Source organism: Peromyscus californicus, unplaced genomic scaffold (assembly GCF_007827085.1).
Source record: "Peromyscus californicus insignis strain IS unplaced genomic scaffold, ASM782708v3 Scaffold_4__1_contigs__length_199733344, whole genome shotgun sequence".
In the NCBI taxonomy this organism is placed as follows: Eukaryota; Metazoa; Chordata; class Mammalia; order Rodentia; family Cricetidae; genus Peromyscus; species Peromyscus californicus.
The window spans coordinates 32,711,748-32,726,163 of NW_026294562.1; the positions used below are offsets into that span (position 1 = coordinate 32,711,748).

A 14,416-nucleotide genomic window follows, 5' to 3' on the forward strand; every position below is an offset into this window, starting at 1 on the left:
CAGCTCCTGTGGAATGGCACCTGAAGCTGACCTCTGTCTTCTGCACGTGGACACAGGTACAATGGCATACACACATGAGTGTTTAGAAAAACTCCTAACAGACATCAGTGCAGTCTTCAATTTCTTAGTAGTAAGGGCAAGGACTGTTATTTCAAAATTAGTATTACAATAAGAAACAAGGAATAATAGATTTTAGACCCAAAGGGATCATCTGGAAACTATCTAACTGAAATACATTTGGTAAGTAAGGGAAGTAAACAGCTTCAAATCTGTACATGACTGCTGAGAAAGACATGTCCTCTCAACTACCACCCACTACTTCTAATCTAGAAATGCTAGTAACCGTCACCGAGTCTTGAAATTTATCTAGACTTCATAACCTGTCTTTTCATGCAGACTTTACACTATTTTAACCACACAACTACCATCTAAGTCCCAGTCTCATTCTTCCACCACTTGTATGGTGTCATTCATAAGCCAGCATATGCTTCCACATTATAAACTAACCAACACTATAAACTACTCAATGGACAGTACCCATTCAAGTGGCTGAGGACACAATGGTTAGAGAAAATGACTTTAAAACATAAACATGAAAGCATTTTTAGTTCCACACACTTAAAAACCTCTAAAATGAATGAGTTATAAGTTGGTTTTTTTGGGGTGGGGTGGGGGTGGAAATCAGCACTTACCAGTCTGTAGAGGCCCATCGGTCCACAGCATGCAGCCCTGTTTTTATGTTCTGTAACATCTCTCCATCCATCTCTGAGGACTGGGCAATACTCAGAATCTGACTGACTACTGAGGATTCTCGGAGAATCAGGCCAATGACAACACACCAATCCAGACATCCTGCCTCCATGAAAATGTGCAGCAAATAACTATATATAAAGCAACAAGAGAATGATTTTTATGAAAGAGATCTGTTGATACACCAAGGGCAGTAAGTACTAAGAAAGTAGCTCCAATTTCTACCTGCACACAGAACCCTGGCTAAGTTTTTGTGTTTTGAACAATCTGGGAAACTCACCGAAGCTGGACTTGAGATTTATGAGGGCCTTTACTTGCCAACTCCATGGAGATGTGCTCCAACTCAGACTGAGTCAAACTGAGTGTGGAGAAATTTTCATCCACCATTGTCCAGTCTCCATCCACCATGGAGCTGCTTTCAGTCAAGTCTGTGGCTGAACCAATGCTGCATTCATCACCTGATGAAGAAGTTTCAGAAGTTAAAAAAGAGCTTTTCATTTCATAAGTGAGTATCTGCCTTTCATTATAAATATTAGTTATTTCCTAAATGCTGATTTCTCAAGATTTCAAAATGAAAACAATCCATTGCTAAAACAGCCATTATATGAACAACACATATATTTTAAGAGCTAGCAAGGCAATAAAAATAAATGATATGCCTTAAAATGGGAAAACATTCTAATTTTACAATTAGAATAGCAGTTAGAAGCCTTCACCCACAACAGAAGCTTCAGTAACAGTGATGACAAAATGGTAGCCCAAGACTAGGTAAATACCTATTAAGAAAACAGGAAAAAAAATTAATCTGGGCTTGTAGAGCAGATATTTAGTCTTAATTTCTTGGGTGGCTGAGACAGGAGGATCAAGGGCAGAATCAAAAACTTAGTAAGACCCTATCTCAAGATTTAAAATATAATAAAAAACAAAAAACAAATCCAAAAAAATAAATAAATAAAGGGGAGGGCTTGAAGTATAGTTCAGTGATGCATGCTTATTTAGCATGCAGGAGGTCCTAGGTTCAATCCCAAGTATTGGCTATCCCCTCCTCCACAGAAAAAAACAAAACAAAAACAAAAACAAAGCCCAATTACTATTGAAGCTTTTGTATTTCATAATCCCACAGCAGCACACATAGCTTCAAACCTTTCCTGCTTGTGGTTTAACGATTACTGTAGAGCAGACATTGGTACGTTTTTGTAAAATGGTCACATAGTAAGTATTTCAGGCTTTGAAAGCCAAGAGGTAAAATGAAAATTTATATAACAAATGAAAAAGAATTTTCATAAACTTTATTAATGAAATAAAAACTAGTGATCAAAGTACATTTTTATGACAAAAGTCTACTTATTCTACAAAACAGAATTTCTTATATGATGACATTTTATTACCTGGAATTCAAAGACAGTATTTCCTTATCAAAATTAATACCAAAGGGTCAACAAGAAGGCTCAGAGAGTAAAGGCACTTGCCACCACATAATACAAGCCCTACAGACAACCAGAGTTTGATCTCAGAAACTCACAAAAAGATTGAAGGAGAGAATCACACAAAGTTGTCCTCTGACTTCCACATGTGTATTCTCCCACACACATAACAGACACACATACACAATAAATATAAACCAAATATAAACTAAAAAACTTGATTGCAAAGATTTACGTAGTGCTGACCTGTATTTCATATAACTAAAATAAATAGGGTAAAGCATTGTTAAAGCCAATTTGTCCTTATCTATCTCTGTAGGCAGATGTTTAAAGGCTAATTCTTCAGGACATTCAAAAAAGTATGATGTTGTATCTTGGAAATGCTATGGCACACAATCTTTTCCCAAACAAAACTCAAGAAGTTTGTTCCTTTATTAGATATATACCTTTATTAGATAATGGTGACAGGAAAGCATCTTGCATTTGTGGTCCAGGGGATGAGACTATGTCTGCATCATGATGGGTGGGGCCGATGTTGCTGAGCCAGCTCTGACTTCGTTGGATGTTAGAGATGCCAGCATCCATCTCAGGGGTTATGAAAGGGTCAGCTGACTGAGACTTTAACAGCTGCTCTCCCACTGCATGATAAGTCCAGAAGCAAAAAAAAAAAAAAACAAAAAGTGTATTGCAATTCCGAATATGATCAGCTCAAAGCCAATCATCATATATGGTATCATTATTCAAAACTAGGGATGTGAAATTATGGGAAAGACTATCTCTGAGCCATCTTATGTCTCTTACTGTACGTAGGCCACACTTTAGTCTCTTGATCTAAGTGACTTGCCTTGGTTCTTACAAACCCAAAGTTTCCAAACACCACGATAAAAAGGTTTTGTTTAAATAACTGGAAAAATATCTGAATTTACAAGCTTTTTTCTTTTACTCAAACACGGTTTCACTTTTTCCTCTCCAAGTTCAGAAAATGGCACGATTGTCACAGACACTCATCACCTGGGATGAGTTCTGTCAGGCAGTCATAGCTGAGCTCATTTGAGGCTCCCTACTAACTCAGTCTCGATTCTTTGCTGCAGTAAGGTCAATACAGGAGCTTCTACATTCAGACAGTTTTCAACCTGTTCATAATTTAATAATGGTTACATCTCTGAGTTAAACTTCAAGCCCAAAAGACTTAAGAGAGAATAGTTTCTACTTGATATGTATCTTTGGCCAAATGGTGAATGTTCCAACTAACGTACAAGAAGTTGGTTTTTATTTGCTTAAATTTGAATGAAAAGAGTTCCTTGACTGTCTACCAATGGTAACATGTCTAAATATCTAAAATAAAATACAATTTTTGTAAAACTGTCAGAATTCCACATTACCTGTTCGGCACTTTCCATTTTTGAAAGGGGAACTGATAGAAGAGGCCGGGATAATGGGAAATGGCCACAGGAAATCCTTGTGAAGTCTCTTCAGGGCTACTACAAAGTTGTCTACACGAGCAGCTCGAGTACGTTCTTTGCAAAGCCAACTGATTAGTTCGAAGCCTAGCTGGGCTGAAAAGCAGCCAAGGTCCTTTAACCGCACATCTTCTAAGAGACGCCGAGCATGTCTCCACAGCATCATGTCAATATACATGTTCTCAGCACAGTCACTGTCTTTGCTCCATCTGTAAGAAACAGAAGAAAGTTACAGAACAACCTGCTGAAGAACTCTACATACTTTCAGGGAGCATTGATAAAAGTTGAAAAGGAAGTAAGAGATCCAATATCTAACTGTGCCTGAACAGGAAGAAAAACTTCAGGGCTTCTCCATATCATACCACAACCTATTAAATAAACATAAGGCATTTTAAAATTTTGAGACAGGGTCTTACTATGTAGTCCTGGAATTCACTATATAGACCAGGTTGGCCTCGAACTCACAGAGCTAGATCATCCTGTCTTTGCCTCCCGAGTGCTGGGACTAAAGGTGTGCACAATCATGCCAGGTACAAAGTTATCTCTTAATATCAATTTGTAGGATTGAATATATGGCATAAGAATAAATAGGAGACAAAAGAAGTCAGACCAGGAAGAGGTGGTGTATAATTGAAGGGGGAAAAGTAGAGTAACCAAATAATGCATTTGTAAATCCCAATAAAAGAGGGGAAAACATAAAGGAAAACCTCTCTACTTGAGTTATATAGATATATGAAAACAAAACTTACAAAAATTAATGACAAGTAAATATAGTTTATCATCTCTCCTCGATATGAGTAAGTGTATAGCCAGTTTGGTAATTGAGTAGTGGGTTCGAAGTGAGAAGCAGGGCATGGAGCAGCAGAGAGCCTGGCATCGGAAGCAGGACTTCTCAGATTCAGATTTCACTCCACTTTCGATTAGTCATGTGAACGTAATCAAGTCTTTTTGTGGGCCTCTGTTTTTTCACCTGCACAATGATTAACAACCCCAGAGTTTTAAGGATTAAGACCTAAACATGCAAATGCACGGAACAGTGCCTGGCATTTGAGCTCTTAGTAAGGTATTAACCAATATTTAAACTCAGAGTATGGCTGGCGGTTGTTGATACGCCACTATGGCTGTGTTTTACAGTGTGTTTGTATTGGGGGAGGAGTGTTAATTACCAGAGACAGGATAAAAAGTAAAATATCATAATAAAACATGTTAAGTCTTGATATGTACCCAGAATTGCAGTAAAAATGTAAATAACATAAAAGAAACACCTAGGGAGGAGAAAACCCAAGAGCCAAGAACAGGTAACACCAGAAGTAATGCAAGGACTTCACAAGCCAGAGAAAATCCCACCCATCTGTCACCATCGCACTAAGTCAACAGCCACACTGCCAGAGAGAGTTTTCCATTATGAGAGATGTAGTCTTTGGTCTTCAGAATGCTCCAGCCCTTTAGCTTTCCCAATACCTAACATTTTGTTCTGGTCCTCTGTCATCAGAAGGATGTAATTTACATGAATTACATTTAGAACAAGTGCATCTAGAGTTACTTTAGTACAAAGGCATAAAACGTACACAGAACAGGAGTGAACTTAACAGGAAAGAAAAAGATAAAGAGACAGCTTCTCTAAGTCTTTTGCAAATGAAAAAAAATGATTTGCAACTGAATTAAATATTCTCATAAGACTTAATTATACAAATGCCTTGAAATGCAATGCTCTGAAAACTATAATTGTTCTTTATTCTTTTACCTTTTTCCAGAAGGACCAGATGGCATACTTAGTGTTTTCTGTAAGTTGAATTTACCAGGAGGAACATTTTCAGCTGACTGAGATAAACTGATGCTCCGATTCCTGAAGAACTCAAATCCTCCACTTGAACTGGGCTCCTGCGGTCACACACAGCATACAGTAGTTTTAGCCAAAGATGCCCTGTGGGTGTATGCCCTAAAGAAGCTGTACAATTCTGCAACTAACCTGAGCTGTAGGTGTGGAAGGAGGGGTCTCAGCTTCTCCAGAACCAATGGCTTTAAGAAATCGAATCATATGTCGACACAGGTCCCATTTGCCTTGCTCCAGTGCTGTGTTGAACAGGAGGGTGGCATGCTGCCTGCTAACTGCAGGGACTTCCATATTCTACACGGACAACAAGGAAGACGACAATCCATCGACACCAGGATACACTTTGATAGACAGAGCCGTGCTTTTCTTGATACTTCCCTCAGCCCAAGGAATTAGCTGGCTGGGGGCAATAGAACACTAAAAGGAGCGTTTAGAAGACCGTACGGGGAAAGCGAGGCGGCTGCTCTGCTAGGGGTGTTCCTTCTATGACTCACTGCACTGTTACACGTTAGACATATCTTATATTCCTCATGCCTTTCTTTCTCTTTACTGTAAAAAGTTACATCATTCCCAGTTTACAGGGTAAGAAAAAACGAAGTTATCTCAACTGTTTAAGGTCAGTAGAAAAGCAAGATCGATCTAGTATTGCCTGACTCCAAAACACTTGGTCTGTCTCCTACAGTGTTTTCTGAAGAGCTGACAAAAAGTTTTGCTTCCAACAGGACCAGATAGCACTACTGCACACTGAGCATGGCCAGCACTTCCTTCACAGTCTGGCCCTGCCTGCTTTCACGAAAGCTGCCTGACAGGCTGACCTTAGTTACAGCCCCTTTCCCACCAACCTAGGCAGTCTGTGGGGGCAAAGTCCCCCACTCCACAATGGGGACAGCAACAAGGGTCAGCAGAAGGAGAACACAGCTACCCGGACTTTCTTTTTTATGAACATTAGGACTGACTAGCCAAATGAATCCCAGAAGCTCAGGGCCGCGAGCCTCTGCTTGAGTATCTCCTCTGGTTTCAGTTCATTGTCATGAAGTTAAATAATGTCGTAAAAAGTTTGCTTCAGTCTGAGATTCAAACTGGGTTTATAGTTAGCTTGTTGTATAAAGGAAAGAACTTTAGTGCAGCCTTTGAAATCCACATCAGATTTACAGTAGTAACAAACTTTCTAGCCCTTTTATCAAATATATAATGAAATGAATTTTCCGGGGTCTCATTATTTTGAGAAAAATGTGTTATGAAGGTTATTATTGTGGCAGTCCTGAATCTTCTCGGCTGTCCATAGAAAGGCTAAGATTGGATGCTGTGTTAAAGTTATTCAGAATCCTTTCAGCAATTTCACATTGTAAAAAAAAAAAGCTATTATTGTGGTAATGAATGCACTAATGTCCAAAGTACCATTTTTTCACTGTTAATGTTTCTTACATTAGTCTAATGTAGTATTTCTAATGGGACATGTACATCATATATATTACGTATAATAAAAAAAAAATTCAGCTGAGGAGATGGCTCAGTGGGTGAATTTCTTACTATGCAAGCCTGATGACATGAATTCAGAATCTGTAAAAAAAAAAAAAAAAAAACACCTGACACAGCAGTCCATACCTCTATAGTCTCATGGAGCTCTACTGATATATGGGAGGTGGAGACAGGACAATCTGCAGAAGCACAGAACTCTCCTGGCTTCTACAGTAGTGAAAGGCTGGACACACGCTGTTTCAAACAAGGTTGAAGGTAAAGCTCACTACTAGAGATTTCTCTTTGACATGCATGCCAAAGTATGTGTATACCTGAATGTGTGTGTGTGTGTGTGTGTGTGTGTGTGTGTGTGTGTGTGCAACTTAGATTAATAGAAATGGGTTAATTTAAGATATAAAAAGTTAGCAAGAAGCCTGCCATGACCATATAGTTTGTAAGCAATGTAAGTCTCTGTGTGTTTACTTGGTTGGGTGTGAGCGGCTGTAGGACTGGCGGGTAAGAGAGATTTGTCCTGACTGTGGGCCAGACAGGAAAACTCTAGCTACAACATTCCTTCAGTCTTACTTAAAATTATATTCTGAAATCATTAATCTGTTTTAGGCCTATTTAGGGATAAATAGCCAAAATAATTTTGTAACGTAGCTTTTGTAACATTCAAGGAAATCTGTGGTCATTTGGCAAGCTTTAGCTCTTCAAAATGAAGGATAAACACAATAGAGAAAATATGACCATTAATTCCATAAAAACCATCATAGGACATACCTTCCCCTCTAAAACTAAGATCACTAATTCTTATCCCTTTATAAGGAGAACTGTTACCTGTAAGATAATAAGGTAAGAGGCAGCTGTGTCCAAATCCTGAGCCATCAAACATTCCTCAAATAAGTCCTTGGGGTTTCCAACAGCTGCAAAAAGGTAATTCCACAGAGCATACTCAGTCTTCCTGGCACAGTGCACGACTGTCTGCAGGAAAAGGGGGAACTCGGTGATAAACTTTGCCACGGTGGGAAGCAGAGGATCGGGAATGGGCTCCCGTGAGGTAGCTTCTTCTTCCAGCACTTCATGGAGCATGAGCTCCAGCACGTGAGGGAAGTAAGGTAATGCAGCACAGGACTGGGCCAGCAGCAGGGCTTGCTCTCCAAGGTTCCTGACCAGAAGCTGACGGAGGATATGGTGGAGGTAGATCTGAGAGGTTCTCTCCACAACACAGAAAGGGAAGAGCACCTCCAGCTGCTCCCTAGCACTGGTCCGTGTATACAAAGAATCATAGAGTACAGTGTCATTGACAGCACCAAGGACCAGTGCATCTTCAAACAGCACGGCCAGGGGGTAGATGTTGATATGGAAAGGCAGCATGATCCGCTGGGACAAGAAAGAGTGGGGCTTGCGGTGATCCCTAGGAAAGAGGGGGAGCCAAACTTTCATCCCTGCACCACCACAGCTCAGCCAGAGGGCCTCCAGAAGGTGACGTTTTTGCTTATTTGCTCGACAGGTAGTCCAGACATTTTCCACCGACTGGGCTAGCACAACTGGAGGACAGAACGGCAGCTGAAGGAGGAGACACAAGAATTGCTGGGTTTGGTTTTCCTATTAAACATGGAGGTTCTGAGTTCACAGGTACTAGCTTTGTAAACTTTCAGAATTAGTTTTTTTCTTGTTGTTTTTAAGTAGGGACATTTATTTAGAATTAGAGATAATAGTAGCAGTAATCTTTCCAAGGATATGCATTGAACTATAAAAACAAAACCCTATGTACCAATCTCTTTATTTTCCAGTACACAAATGAAGTTTACAAATCTGTGCCTAAACAGTATAATATCTGGAATATGAGACACTGTCTTATTTTGGGACTTGCCCTTCAGTCTTCTCTCTTAGCCCAGTTGTAAGATGAATTTTATATATTTTCTTAGCTTCTAAATCACAACACACTGCTTTCTCCTCACATTTCTCTATTCATAAAGCCTAGCCTCATAACTTCTCAGGGTCTGAAATGCCTTACACTTTTACTCACGAGCTTCCTTTGGTTAGGGTTGCTGTCCTTTTCCCGGATCTGAGGGCCTGACCTGTCCCTCTGCATCATGATGAGCTGGCCTGCAAGGTTCAACATTATGCTCTCTGCATCCCGAGCCTGAAATTTCAGGAAAAGAGAGAAACTCATCAAACTAATACATAGACCTGTTCTTAGCATTCCCTCGCCACCTAGCAATATTTAAAGGTTAAACAACCAACAACAGTTACTGGGGTTGCACTGTGTACAGCCACTTTGCTAGACTGTGGGAATAACAAGTTTCCTGGTTATGATGGAACAAAGCAGCACTGTGCAGTTAGTGACCAATGAACACGGAGACTGAATTTTTCTGGAAGAACTAATTAAATTGGAGCTCATTTCAGTCGTCTAGCCGGCATCACTAGAGAAGGTGGAAAAGGACATGGAGAGACCCGGAAGGTCAAGAAGTTGTGGGTAGTAGGGAAAGGACTAGTATTCTAACTTCAGCATGAAGTAGAAATGAAGACATGAGCTAGGACCCTTCCATTGGGAAACTCGAGAATGATCTCCTCGCTGCATGGCAACAGATCTTCAAGGAAAGCTTGGAAAGTCAGTCAAAAGGGCAGTAGGACATAAACCACCACACATGCCTCTCAAACAAAAGTATCATAAAAAAATTCTATTTAGCCAGGATGAATTACTATATTGATTTCAGGAATGAGGAACTAGTTTGCCATTTTATTATGGATGTTTCAATCAAATGCCAGAGTAAAGAGTCTACAATTATTACTGTTAAACTCCACCACCCTGCTTAAACAAGCGCCCTGTAGAGTTTGAGAAACACTGCTTTCAACCAACTATCAGATAAATCAAGTATTTTCACCTGTAAAGGGGAAGATTATTTTGCCATAAAAAGCAAACAGAATTTACTGCTGACTTAGGTATGAAAAAATAGAAAAAGTATGTCTGAACTAAAGACAGTTCCAAGGTACAAAATCTAAGTGAGGTGTTGGAAAACCTGAGGTTGGTGCTGGAGTGATGGCTCAAGTGGTGAAGAGCATTTCCTGCTGACAGGGCCCTGAGTTCTGTTCCCAGCACCCACACTGACTGCTCACAGAGGCTTTCTAACTCCAGCTCCAGGACAGTCAATGCCCTCTTCTCAATTCCTCCAGCACCTGCATTCACATGCACATACCCACAGGTAGACACACACATAATTACAAATAATAAATCTTTTTTGAAAAGTCGCGGACATCGGCAAGGAGGAAAACTCAGGGAATGGCAAATGAGTTTGTTTTCCCCACTCACCCACAGTAAGCTGGAAAGAAGCTTAAATTTTCAAATAGAAATGTGTGGGACAACCGAGCAGAGAGTTGTTAACCTAAGTATTATGCTACGGCTGGAAAGCTGAAGTAGACGAACTTTCATAGTACACAGAAGGAAAGGGCTGGGGACATCACCTGAGCTCTTCTAGAACAGAAATAGGAAAGCCTAAGGCTACACAAGCTAAAGAAGACTCAGAGAGAGGGGGGTAGTACTATTCTGCGGTTGTACTATGTCTCAGATTTTGATACCTGCTGAATCAATCAGTTTAAGCTTTCAGTATCATTTAGGGCTCAGCCAAAGAAAAAAATCAGCTACCCTATGTAATCTAGTTTTATAATACTTAATGTTCTTGCTTGTATCTGAACTGGCAAGCTGCAGATGTAGCCCAGTGATACAACACTTGCCCAGAATGTGCAAGAAAGTGTGTGTCTTTGGATGTCTGTCATAAAAAAAGAAGACTCTTCTAATAACATGTAGGAGTGAGAGTGCACACAGGAAGTCAGGCGCTCAGACAGGAGAGAATGCAGCTCAGTGGCAGCAGGTGAAGGAGAACAAATGTGACACATGGACTAAGACACGGGCATTCACCTCGAAAGGACTTACTAGAATTTACTACAGTATGACTAACTTTCATAATGGGCCTTGGGCATGCTAGCTAAATGCTCTACCACTGAGCCATATATCTAGCTCCTCACTTCATTTTAAGCTGGTAGATTTCACCATTATATTTCACTTATTTCCATAGAAGATTATATTTGTCTTTTCTTCAAAAAGTGGCTATTATTACTAAACAGTCTTAATATTTTTATTGACATTATTATAAATGATTATAATAATACTCTGGGGCAACTTCACAAGTTTTTAGAAAAACAAGAGCTACTTGTATGCTCAAAATTCTAAGCTTAGAAAAGTCAAAACACCTTACCCTACAAGATTCCTGGCAGATGATCCTACATGGGAGTCTGTGGCATTTAACAGGGAGCTTACACTCTTTCATGAGAGGCATCTGACTGTAATCAGTCTCATTATTTGTTTTTAAGGACGATGATTAGTAAAGCAAGACTTGCCTTGTAGTGCTGTGGCCTCAGGCTAACTCTTACTACATTTCAACTTTTTTATTTGCTTGCCACTAAGTTAGACATCTCTTTATAAAGCCCTCTTAAACTGTTGCACCCCTTATTAATGACGCTACTGATCACCACTATATCTGACTCATATAAAGATTTTCCCTCTCTAAATCTTGTCAAGGTATTTTAAAGCAAAATACTATGCCATCTATTCTCTGATACTTAATATCCAATCCTAAAATGTATAGGCATTTACATTAAAACTACAATGTTAATGAAACAATATTTTTTTTGGTTTTTCTCTCAATTCATATTTATCCTTAATTATTACAATAGTGCTTTTTAATAGCTGATTTCAATGAGGGTACAAATAAGCTTAAAGGCTTGTTTCTGTAGCATAGCAATACGGTAGTTTGCATGAGAATGGCCCCCCTTGGCTCCTATATTAGAATGCCTGATCCCATTGATAGCACTGTTTGGGAAGGTTTAAGAGTTGTGGCCTTGTTGGATGAGTTGTGTCACTGTGGTCAGGCTTCAAGGTTTCAAAAGGCTCAAACTATTCCCAGTATTCATTCATTCTCTGTCTCTGTCTCTCTCTGTCTCTGTGTCTCTGTCTCTCTCTCCCTCCGCATGTAGATGAAGATGTGAGCTCTCCAGCCTTTTGCCTTCACTCCTCCATCATAGACTCAAATCCACTAGAACTATAAGCCCAGTTAAACTCTTGTAAGTTGCCTTGGTGATGGTGTCTTATCACAGCAACAGAAAAGAAACTAAGACAGCGGTAATCACATTTTCTCCATAAATGCAGCTCACCAACACTGCAGTGGGTGGTTCATTTATAGCTACCCTATGGACTGACAGTCTTCTCCCTTGTGGTAGAACTGTACTAATTCTTTATCTCTATAATTTCTGAGAATGGAAGATGATTCTAGACACTTAACTCACTTAGGTTCAATGTTTTTGGTAAAAAGTCTTCATATGAATTTCCTATTATGCCAACTTAGGAAACAGACTAAATTTGTTTCTTCCCTACTTTTAACGATACTCTGATATCTAAGGCTTGGGTGTGAGGTAAAGTTTCATCCAATAACGATCACTGCTGAATCAGTAGTTTCTCGGGACATAAAATGATGACTCTTTAATTCTCACCTTTCCTTAAACTCTTGTAGTGGGAATTGTGTGAAACAGGACTAGTTGGTTACTATGACAGAGCTTACAGATGGAATTGGAGCTGTGTTGTAAGGAATAAAGTAATTGATTAAGTTCAAGAGGGAGACCAGAACAGTTAACGAGTACAGAACAAGTATGACATAGTTGGTAATGTGAATTATATTATCCCATATAATGAGAAATCTCGAGTAGGCTGGTCCCAATCAGACCTCTTATAAATAAAAGCTGATAACAATTTTAACTACAGTGGAAAGAGGCTCTCCAACAAAGCAGTTAATTTTCCATAATTTTATGAGAATGCTAAAGTTTAATGTATACCTAAATTAGAAGAAAAGGGGGGTGGAGCAGTTAAGAAATGACAAATCTCCATATTAAGAATTTCCCTTTGAGAACAGGTTCCCAGTTGACAGACATAAAGTTTTGAAACTGCTGCGGTAGCAGAAGCAGCCCTGGAACAGGAAACAATTACAACCAGGTGTTGGGAGCACCATGTACCTGGTTACTACACCTACAAACTATGGGATTCTATTTCCTCTTCCCTCCTAACCGCCACGAGTCACCTACATGCTAAATTCATTTTCCTTCTTTCCATCTCCCCTCCCCGCTCCCTATGCTCAGGCCACTAACACCACTCACTACAATCAGCACAGCATCCCTCCCGAATCCTTCTTCATGAAGTTTTGTTCCATGGTCATTTTCCTCTGTAGAGAATAAACTCTAAGATTTGAAATGAAAGTCTAAAGCTACTAATATTATCTATAAGACTTATCTTCTCTCATACCCTAGGCTCTACTCACTAAAATTTTTTATCCCTCTGATTACATCATATTGTCTCTTGTCTGTAAACCTTTGCATGACTGCCTGAATTTCCTCTTCTTTGCTTAGAACACTCCTACTGCTGCTCCAGGCTTCAATTCAAATGGTATATAAAACTCCTCTGACTGATTATACAGACTACTATCAGGTTCTAGTATATGCCCTCAGAATAGTTTATATATGTATAATTACTTGTTTAATGTTGACCAGAAACTGGTCTGTTTGGCTTGCCACTAAAATTCAGCAGCTTCATGCAAGGTACATTGCAGACACTTAGCATGAATTTGCTGAACAAATAAACAGGCCCTAATATTGACCTAAGACACGAAAGACTGAAATATAAACTCCTAAGAGCTCTGAAAATGCACTGTACCTGCTGTGGCATTTTCAAGGTGATTCCATTCTCTGTACTCACTGACGTCAGTGTGACAGACACTACCAGGAATGGATGAGGAATGTACCGTGACATGGAGACCTCCTGAAGAACCTGAACACTAGCCGTAATATTCGAACTGAAAAACAAAAAAAGTTCATAGCTCAACAATGTTCAGATATTTTTTTCTCCTTTCAGCCACCATTACAGCATTTTACGTCTACAGCAGACCCAAATGTCTTCTCCCTACTGCCCTCTGCTCCCTAAATACCCTTCTGTCAGGAGTATTAATGTTGAGGGACCTAAGGAACATATACAGAAATAAGACAAGAAAGGCAGTAAAATGCTAGAAAGCAGAAAAAACAAAACCACAACACAAATATGCCCTGAAAACCAGCAGCAGGGAAGAAGCTATATGAATAGAAATAAGGGAGTTGGGGGGCAGGGACAACTATTTGGTTGTAAAATGACAAAAGTTTAACTATTGAAGTAGTAATGTCTTAATTTTTTATCTTTGCATTACTGACTCCTCATAGTACTTCAGCAGATATATAATTCATGTCCTTATTAAACAAATACACTTCTAAGAACAAAAGAAAAGCCAAGAAGTATGGCCTACATGCTGTATGCTGACTAGACGTCACTAATGTAAGGCTACATGTAATGAAGCAGGATTTCAGTTTGTGTGCTGCAGACTACATCTACTGCAGCAGGGATTAGATGCTCTTTC

At 39.5% G+C, this 14,416-nt stretch overlaps 2 protein-coding genes across 9 annotated transcripts in view; one reads left to right on the top strand and one right to left on the bottom strand.

Moving 5' to 3' along the window:
- Ermp1 (endoplasmic reticulum metallopeptidase 1) overlaps positions 1–5,502 on the top strand; it is a 63,804-nt gene extending 58,302 nt beyond the window's left edge. For both annotated transcript variants that reach the window (XM_052713734.1, XM_052713736.1), the window contains one exon: positions 5,389–5,502. In XM_052713734.1, the coding sequence (XP_052569694.1) occupies positions 5,389–5,410 (22 nt within the window). In that variant the 3' untranslated portion in view covers positions 5,411–5,502. The remainder of the gene's footprint in view (positions 1–5,388) is intronic.
- The window catches only part of Ric1 (RIC1 homolog, RAB6A GEF complex partner 1), a 90,458-nt gene that overhangs the window by 5,580 nt on the left and 70,462 nt on the right, over positions 1–14,416 (bottom strand). For 6 of the 7 annotated variants that reach the window (XM_052713730.1, XM_052713729.1, XM_052713727.1 and 3 more), the window contains 9 exons: positions 13,687–13,825; positions 8,947–9,075; positions 7,767–8,495; positions 5,604–5,762; positions 5,379–5,515; positions 3,557–3,843; positions 2,621–2,812; positions 1,031–1,208; positions 693–881 (listed from right to left, as the gene is read on the bottom strand). In XM_052713730.1, coding sequence (XP_052569690.1) covers positions 693–881; positions 1,031–1,208; positions 2,621–2,812; positions 3,557–3,843; positions 5,379–5,515; positions 5,604–5,762; positions 7,767–8,495; positions 8,947–9,075; positions 13,687–13,825 — 2,139 coding nt within the window. The remainder of the gene's footprint in view (positions 1–692; positions 882–1,030; positions 1,209–2,620; positions 2,813–3,556; positions 3,844–5,378; positions 5,516–5,603; positions 5,763–7,766; positions 8,496–8,946; positions 9,076–13,686; positions 13,826–14,416) is intronic. The other variant, XM_052713728.1, reaches the window with a different exon arrangement.